This window comes from Ciconia boyciana, chromosome 9 (assembly GCF_034638445.1).
Source record: "Ciconia boyciana chromosome 9, ASM3463844v1, whole genome shotgun sequence".
NCBI lineage: Eukaryota > Metazoa > Chordata > Aves > Ciconiiformes > Ciconiidae > Ciconia > Ciconia boyciana.
In genome coordinates this window covers 25182729-25191727 of record NC_132942.1, presented here as the reverse complement: position 1 = coordinate 25191727, position 8999 = coordinate 25182729, and the positions used below count along the sequence as shown (strand labels likewise).

Below are 8999 nucleotides of genomic sequence, written 5' to 3'. Positions count from 1 at the left end.
ATGATCTGGGCTGTAAATATTATTTTGCATCTCTAATTATGGTATTGGGTTTGGCGTGTCTGCAATATGGTTAAATTACGCTGCCTGTTACAGCTGCTGCTTTGAATTTGCTGCCTCTGAAACTCTTAAAATTGAGATCATGACTTTTAGTACTCATTTCCCATCGTTTGAAAGGCCTGCCATCTATATTATATGTACAGCATCCAGTTCTGAGTTCAGCGACCGCTCTGCTCATGTCGCAGCCGTCCAGCTGTGCTTGGGACAGGGTTCCTTCCCTTTCCCCACTTCTATAGAGGGGGAAATCTCATATAATCCTTGCTGAGCCCCTGGGTATCACTGCTGCACAGCCGGTGCTGCTGTACGGCTGAGGTTGGTGTGGCTGTTACTCAAGGGGTGACTTGGCTGCGTCGCCGGAGCAGGGGTCTCAATAACCAGCAAGAGGGCATCGCCATCCTCCTTCCTGCACGACCCCGGAGCTGCTCTGCACAAGCTGAGCAAGGCCATGCCCTATGATCAGTGTTTGCTCTTTTCTAGCTCCTGGGGGAATATAAATATACATATCTCTCTCTGAATCATATCCTATCATAATATAATATAACATAACAGAATAGAATAGAATATATTGGAGTTGGACTCAATGATCCTTATGGGTGCCTTCCAACTTGAGATATTCTATGATTCTATGAGCATAATTTACTATAACATTACATATATAATATACTATACTATACTATAATGTAATCGAAACACACTTGGCCCCAGTTGCTCGTTTTCTAGGCAGGTTGCACGGAGAAGCTGGCAGTGACAGCACAACAAGTACAGGGATCGTCACCTACCCAGGAGCTGTTTCTTGGCAAAGACTTCAAATCTAACCGAAAATTCACGATGCCCTTATCTGCCTGGCAGGGGATCCTCCTGCTTGGTCTCCCCCGGTGAGATGCTAAACCCTGAGGAGCACTTAGATACTGAGCTTAGGAAAACATTGGCAAAAATAACCATCCCCATCCCTCGAGGAGGAGATAATATGGCTGGAGGGAGCAGGGAGGGATGAGCAATTGCACCTGCACACCTAAATACTTCTTAAAATGAAGACTGAGCCTGTCTGAGCAGCAGCAAACCAGCTTTGCTGTCTGCAGGGGCTTTTCTCCTTCCCCATCCCAGGTTTGCTGCCCAAGACGGAGCAGCATTTCTTGCCCCATCCCATGCACATCCCTGGGATGGGATTGCCTTCAGATGGGGATGGGAAGAGCCACTGCTGAACGGTAGATGGGAAGAGCAGTAGCTGCTCTCGGGGGAGGCAGGATCCGGTGCGGTGACTCTGTGAATCATTCCCGGGATAGACAACCATGATCTCTGGATCTCAGGAGCAGGGCTATGAAGACATCAAGGAAAATATCACATCCTTTTATTTCACGTCTTTATACCGAGGGGGTTGGTGTTTTCTTTGCAAGCTCAGGCAAGTATCTACTCGACATCCCAGGGGATTACTCATCCCCTGTACTCTTGGTTTCTAATTAGCAACTAAAGGGGAATAAAATAATTAAATATGCCCAAGGTAACGATACTTGGAAACTTCAGGTCACGTTTCAGCCAGGGGAGGCGGCGAGTAGTTGGAGCAGGTGAGTCTGAAGTCTGTGGGAACCTGAAAGACGCAAAAGGGAAGGGAAGATGTACGGGGAAAAAAAAAGAAGAAGAAGAAAATCCAAATTGTACACTGGGAAAGTATTAGATTTGTGAGTTAAAATGATGCCTAGAGTTAAGTTGATGCTTAAAGCCTGTCTGTGCAGGTGCCAGCAGTGCTGGGCAAGGTGGGGGACACCTGGGGACCCCCTTTCCTGGGAGGGTCTGCAGGGATGCAGGGCAGCCCCGACCCACTGGTACCCTGCTCTCGCAGGTGGGGGTCAAGGTAAATTTGTGCCCTTTTATTTCCCAGCCAAAGTGTGGTTGGTCCTCACCCCCTTTCTTCCCTTGGGGGCTGCAATTCTGCCCTCGTTAGACCTCGAAGTAATTCCCATTAACATTTATGAGAATTTCATAATCAAAAGAGGAATCAGCCCTTTCATCTTCCAGACATGCCCGAACACACATCACCCAGCCCCAAAACCCCACACCGCCAGGCAGGGGCTTGTACTGGGGTCCCCCCCTGGAATGCATACCCCAAAACTGGTGGGGAGTTTGTGGGGTCAGGCTCACACTCCTGGACCCAATTGCATGGCACTGGTTCAGCATCTCTCCCTTTCCCTTCCCCCTAAGAATAAATAATTAGCAAGTCACCACCCTCTTCGCACTGGGTAAGGTAATATTGATAGCTCATTTCCAGATAAGAAATATGGAATAAATTTAAAGCCCTTGGCCTGGAGCCATAGGACGAGCCAGCGGCTGAGCCCAGCTCAGAAACCCGGACTTGGGAGTCCCAGGCCCAGCGCAGCCAGCTGGGTTGCAAGGCGGCTCCCAAACAGCCCACATCAAAGCATGCTGCAGGGTTGTGAAAGCATTGCAGTATTGCACGCAGTGCAATTCCTGCTTAATGAAAATCTGCTCATCCCCTTCCCACTGCGAGCAGGCCATTGCCAAAGGTGTGTTTCTATTGCTACAGACATGATCGTGGGCCAGTGAAGCCCACCAAGGAGGACATTTACGCAGGTAAATGGAGACACACCATGTCTTTGCTGATAGCTGAGCATCTGGAGAAGCACCAGCTGGGATAAATTTTCCCAAAGCTGCAATCAAGGTGCAGGCAGGGGTTTGGCAGGAAAGCGGGCAGCTCCTGGGGAAGGAGTGAGGAGGGAAAGCAGACGATGGGCTTAGCTCATGTCTGTCACTGAGACCAGAACAAGTCTTTGCTCACCATTTTCTGGGAAAAAAAAGAAGTCTCCACAGTGTGAGGTCACCCCACCAATCCGGTTTCACTCCCAAACGGTTTCCAAGTCTTTGCCTATGCACATGGGGAACGGTTGGGAATGGCTTCCTGCGGCAGGTAAGGGGTGATTCATCCTCTTCCTCCTCTGCCAAAGGGCTGGCAAGCGCTGGCAAAACAAAATGACATCAGCACCTATTTCCCGTGTTTTAAGCACTTGTTTATCATCAGCAAATAATAACCTGAGATACCTGTCAAATAAAAGCAAAGCCTGCTTTCTAAGCAGCAATCACTCCCATGGCTTCCTACTGGCTTTCACTGTTTCGAGTGCACTGTGCGTTTGCTGGGTGCCAGGGGGGATGTATAAGACCCCTTATTTTCTCTATTTCAGCTTGAAAGGATGGTCCCAGGTGGGTTACGGCTCTTTGTACCCCCAGCAGCTCAGTCCCAGCCGGCTGCGGTTCTCCTGCCCAGGGTCCAGGACAAACAGGCAGCTGGAGAAGGTAGAGCTGAGCTGCACTCACTGCTGCCGCAGCATTGGGGGCACCCCTGGGTGCCCTGCGCAGCAGGGGTGCCATGGGGCATCAGCTCCCTGCTTGGCAAGCAGCAGGCAATGGTGAGGGGCAGTGTACCCCGAGGAACTGTCCCCCAGGGTCTCCGTCCTGTGCCCACGCTGGTTTTGTAGCTCCCTGGCATCCCTGCCCATGGTCCGTACCAATTTGAGCTGTGGTGCTTTGCCAACGGAGCCCTGCGGCTGTGTGGGATGTTTCTGGGTAAAAGACTGGTCACCAAACCTGGCACTGCTCAGGAAGGGATGACAAGCCCAGGAGCAAGTACTCTGGGGAGACACGTGCCCTCGGAGAGGGGGACCTGTAGTCATCCACAGGGTCCCCTGAAGGTGATGTGCTGGGATGGCTGCAGAAAATCATGGGCAACCGGAGGCAAAAGCAGGTTCATCACGTGCCGCTGTGTGACCACAGGTGACTGGAGCCACACATCCTTCAGTGGGGAGTCAGGGCAGACCTGTGCCAGGTCATCTCCTCGGGAGCTGGCTGCTGCCCCTTCCTCCTCGCCTGCCTGGCACCTGTGCTGAGTCACTGCCAGCCACCAGCACTAGCCCCAGAACTGTCCCATGGCTTTTGGCAATTGGCTCTAGGCACCCCAGGTGCTGCAGGTGCCTGTCGCAGCAACAGGTGCCTCCACCGCATCTCTCTGAAGGTTGTCAGCCTCCTTTACTCCTTTCCAGGGAGCCCTCTCCCTGCCATGCTCTGCAGAGCCATTACCCCAGCTCAGCCATCACCATCCCACCAGTGAGCATCATCTCCCGCTCTGCCTGGAGCACTGGAGCATCCTGCTGACTCACCTGCGTTAATTTGCCCAGCAGTCTCGGGGTGATTGCCACGGATGTGCCTGGGGACAGAGCCAGGGGACACAGAGCAGGGGACACAGCCACCAAGGGGTACAGGTCTGGCATGGCAAGGGCTGGTGAATAATTGCCGAGCAGGGATCTTGCCCGTTTTGCTCAGCTCTGGGGAGCAGCATCAGGCTTATTTAAATGATGGGGAACTGCCAGGCTCTCCCAGCAAATGGAAGGCAGGGGCCAGAACGCAAACGGGGGCTTGCAGGGCCTTGTAATGGGGAATGTTTAAGCAGCAGGAAGGTCTCCCTGAGGTGCCGGCTCTGCAGCTCATCACCCCAATTACAGGCTGTTCCTTGGAGGTGGCCTGGCTGATGCATGTCCGATTGACAACCCACTGCTCCAGCCCTATCCTAAATTAATTACAGAACAGACCAGGAGCAACACAAGACCTCCCAGAGCCCTGACCCCCAGTCCTGCATCACCTGGAAGATGCTTTTTTCCTTCATGCAAAGAAAGGAAGGAAAGAAGGGAAAAAGGGCTGGGGTCCGAGCTGAGAATAGGTGCTGGAGAGCTTCTCCTCCACCCCATCCTCGCGTGGCAGGGATTGCACAGTGCAGCCGACATTCTGTTCCCCCAGCATGGGCTTCACTTTTCTACCCCCCGGCTGGAGGAGAGGAACTACTTTGGAGGGGCTGCCTGTCCCTGCATCCCTGGGCCACCGCCAGCAGGTCCCTGATTGACAGGGACAATCTGCCAACACCCTGGCTTTGCCTGGGTGGCCAAGGGTGCCAGGTGGTGCGGGAAGACACAGAGGATGCTGCGGTGGCATTGCTGTTCCCCATGCATCCATCCCAATAAGGCTGGAAGCATTTCACTGGGCATATTCCTGCACTGTGGGAGTGCTTGGCTGGTTATTTAGGAGCAGAGCATGTGCGGGACCCCAAGGAGATGTCTCCCCTCTGCCATGACACTCACAGTGCAGGGGGCCATAGCTGGGGCCAGCGTGTGGCCACTTGCACGTGTGTTCTCTGGCACGTTTGTGTTTCCCTGCTCCCGTGGGAGCGACTGACGCCCTTGGCACGTGCCTGGTCCCTGGCACCATCCCCACCATCACGCCCCGGTGCATCAGCAGCAGCATGACGCTCACATGACCACAGGGCTGGCACACTGGGCCACCATTAGCTGGGGCAGCGAGGGTGAGGAAGGGGCCCATTGGCTCTGCCTTCCTCAGACTTTTAGGTTCTGATTTCCCACCCTGGCCTGGCTGGGCTGGAGGAGACGCTGAGTCGGGGCGCTGGCACCACTCCCCATCAGGTCACCCAACAAGCTCCCAACATGCCCAGACAGCTGGGTGGTAAAAATACTCCCTGGCCCGCTGTTTCGGCTGGATTAGCATCGCCTCTGACAAACCGCCTTAGCCAGGCACCGTGGCAAAAGCCCAGCTGGGATAAAACCCCGAAGCAAAGGAGTTTCAGAGTGTGGGGCAGCCAGGATGGGGTACCACCGACACTGGGGAGCATGCAAAAAACCCCAGGGGTGAGGAGGAAGGATGCTTCACGGCTGGCAATGCCTCCTGGCTGTGGAGCAGTCCCTCCCTGCACCCAAAATCTCAGAAAGCATCATTTTTTTCATGCCTTCCACCCCAAACCCTCACTGCTCTTTCGAGTAGGTGGGTAAAACCCACCAGAGGAGTTGACCAGGGTGATGGCAGCTCGCCCGCCACCCTCCTCCCCCTACGCACCCAGCTAATGGTGTGCGGAAATTAATTCAGACGAGTGGGATGGAGCACCCCAGCCGCAAAGGAGATGGGGCCCCCGACATGCCATGCGCGGCGCCGAGGGGATGTGGGCGCCGCTGTCCTGGGGCACTGGGAGGGCATGGCAGGCTCCGGCCGGGCCAGTCCGGCTTGTTGCTGCTCTTGCTCGCGGGGAAGGCGTCGGAGCCACAGGCCAGGGTCTGGGGCAGGGACCGCATCCCTGTCACCCCACTGCCCCAGCTCTGGGAGGAGGGGGCTGAGTGCTCCCTGCCGTGGTGGCAGCCCTGGCGTCAATGCACCCCCCCGAGACATCTAGGGGCTCAGCAGCTTGATTCTGGGAAAGGGCCAGGCAGCGGGGCCCTCCCTGGGTGCAGCCCCTCAGCCCCCCGGCCCGTGGGAGTGGAGCAGCGCTCCCGAGGCAGGTGCCATCTGTGTGATGAGAGCTGGCTGTTCTCCGCACCCCGCCAACATCTCAGCGGGGAGCGGTGGCCACCCAGGCAGCCCCCCCTGCTGCCCCCGGCACCCCGGGGAGGGGGGGCGCGGGAGCCCCCACTGCTCCCTGCTGCCGGGCAGTGAATCAGCAGCGCCCGGGGCAGGTGCCGGGCTGAGCCGTGCGCAGGCTGCGAGGGGCGGAGGTTTTGCACTCGCTCTCGCCTGGCCAAGGATAAATAGGAGGCGGCTGCGGGTCCTGCCAGAGCCGTTCTTCCTGTCGCCCAGCGTGTCCGGTAGCCAGCACCCAGCCCAGGCAGACATGGACTCCCAGGACTGCCCTTGCGCCACGGGTAAGCCGGCGCTTCCTCCGCCTCGGCCCCGGGGGGCTGCGGGAGCCGGAGCATTCCGGCGGGACCGCCGGCGCTCCCACCCTCCGCCGTCCCCGATGCTCTCATCCCGGCCGGGCCGGCTGCTGAAGCCCTTTCCCAGCGTTGCGGTGTCGCACCTGGAGCATCTCGCCGGGAAGCAGCTGGCAATGCCGTGACCTCCCCGCCGAGCGAGGCCAAAGCGTCAGCCCCGGCCGGCGCTGCCGGAGGGCGGAGGGGCGGCGATGCTCCCCTTGCGGGCCTCGCCCCAGAGCATCCCCGCTGATCGCCGGGGATGCGGCGTCTCCTCCCACCACCTCCTCTCAACCCTTCTCTTCCTTTTCTCTGTGTCTTAGGTGGCACCTGCACCTGCGGGGACAACTGCAAATGCAAAAACTGCAAATGCACATCCTGCAAAAAAGGTAAGGAGTGGTGCCCGAGCCCCACGGGGGGGGTCAGAAACACTCATGGGGCTTTTCACTACACATCCCTGGACACACTGAATCCAATCAGGCTCAGCATTGCCAGAGTTGCGTTTATTCCTCCCGTATTTTTTTGCCCCCAAAGAAGCACAAGGTGAATTCCCCCCCACCCCCACCAGGCTATACAAGCTACCTGGTGTAACCTGAAACGCAGTGTACCCCTGGCTGGCACCTCAGGCTCAGTGCAAGGGGATGCCCCGGGAGGAGACCAGCACTGGGATTTCTTCTGGCTGCTCCTGATGCCATCACCCTCGGGCACAGCTGTGTGCGGGAGGGTTTGCACAGAGACGGACTGGGGGGCACCGGTGAGCACCCCCCTGGGGGTCCTGTGCTCTCCTGCTGCCTCCCCAATGCTGGCCCTAGATGCAAAAACACCCTGGGAGATGCCACCAGGGATGGGGGTGCTGCTAAAAGGGGAGGACAGGGGTCAGTGGGAGGTCTCCAAACCAGCCATCCCCTGTGGGACCCCCCCAAACCCCACCCTGAGACACACCCCCCCCCCGAGACACCCCCCCCAGCAAAGTCCCCAACTTATTTTTCTCCCCCTCACAGGCTGCTGCTCCTGCTGCCCAGCGGGATGTGCCAAGTGTGCGCAGGGCTGTGTCTGCAAGGGGCCCCCCTCCGCCAAGTGTAGCTGCTGCAAATAGGGACCCCTGGCTGCACATCTGGGGGGCTGCAGAAGAATAACCTTATTGTGTATGTTGTTTTTATATGTGTTCAGATATCTTTAGTGTTTGTCACTTGTGATGTGTAATAAGCTACCTAAATAAAGTGATGTGTATATAAAGGTCTATAAGGAACCTGGCACTTCTGTTGGATGGGGTGGTTTTCCTGGGGAGTGGGAGGGCAGCATGCCTGGGGGGTCATGGCAGAGAGTCCATGTCTTACTTTTGCTCCTTTCTTCCAATCTTGGCTCTGCCCTCCCTACCAGCAGCTCTGACTCTTGTTTTAACACTTTCCCTGCACAAGGTAATTTATAGGGGTGTTTTTCCCTGCCCTGTTGTTACCCAAGGGTAAATCCCATGCTTCTTCTCCACCAGAAATCCTCGGGGCTAATAAGCAGCTCGTTATTACAAGCCTTCACCACAGCATAATAAGTGCTGCGGCCCTGCCCATTTCCAGGGGTAACATTTCCACAGCAGGTGGGGTGGCAGGGAAACAGGTTTAGTTTTCCTCCTGGCAGTTTAGTTGAACTGGCTGGAAGAACCACCTTGCTTATCCCCCTGCCACCTCTGGCAGGGCACTTCTGGGGGGAGCCCCAGGTGACCTGGATGCCTGCAATGGGGTGCAGTGCCCATGGCGCAATACCTGCGATGGGATGTGATGCCTGGGATGGGGTGCAATGCCCACAAGGGGATGTGATGCCCGTGCCAGGGTACAATGACCATGATGGGATGTGATGCCTGCAATGGGGTGTGATGCCCATGCCAGGGTGCAATGCCCATGATGGGTTGCGATACCCATGACAGGGTGCAATGTCCACAATGGGATGTGATGCCCATGCCAGGATAAAATGCCTGCAATGGTTTGCAATGCCTGCAATGGGATGTGATGCCTATGTCAGGGTGCAATGCCCGTGATGGGATAGGATGTCTGTGATGGGTTGCAATGCCCATGCCAGGGTGCAATGCCCACAAGGGGATGTGATGCCCTTGCTGGGGTATGATGCTTGCCCTTGCCCTGCCAGGATGCTGCGGCCCAGGTGCCACATGGCACCATGCTGTTTCCCAGGACACACAAGGGGACT

The 8999-nt window shown here is 56.5% G+C and overlaps 1 protein-coding gene across 1 annotated transcript; it reads left to right on the top strand.

The window, feature by feature from the left end:
* The first annotated feature begins 6638 nt into the window (after positions 1-6638).
* Positions 6639-8025, top strand: LOC140656767 (metallothionein-1). Its single transcript, XM_072872855.1, has 3 exons — positions 6639-6755; positions 7127-7192; positions 7805-8025. The coding sequence occupies exons 1-3, from the start codon at positions 6725-6727 to the stop codon at positions 7897-7899; spliced, it is 192 nt and encodes a 63-aa protein (XP_072728956.1). The 5' UTR covers positions 6639-6724; the 3' UTR covers positions 7900-8025.
* The last annotated feature ends 974 nt before the right edge of the window (positions 8026-8999 follow it).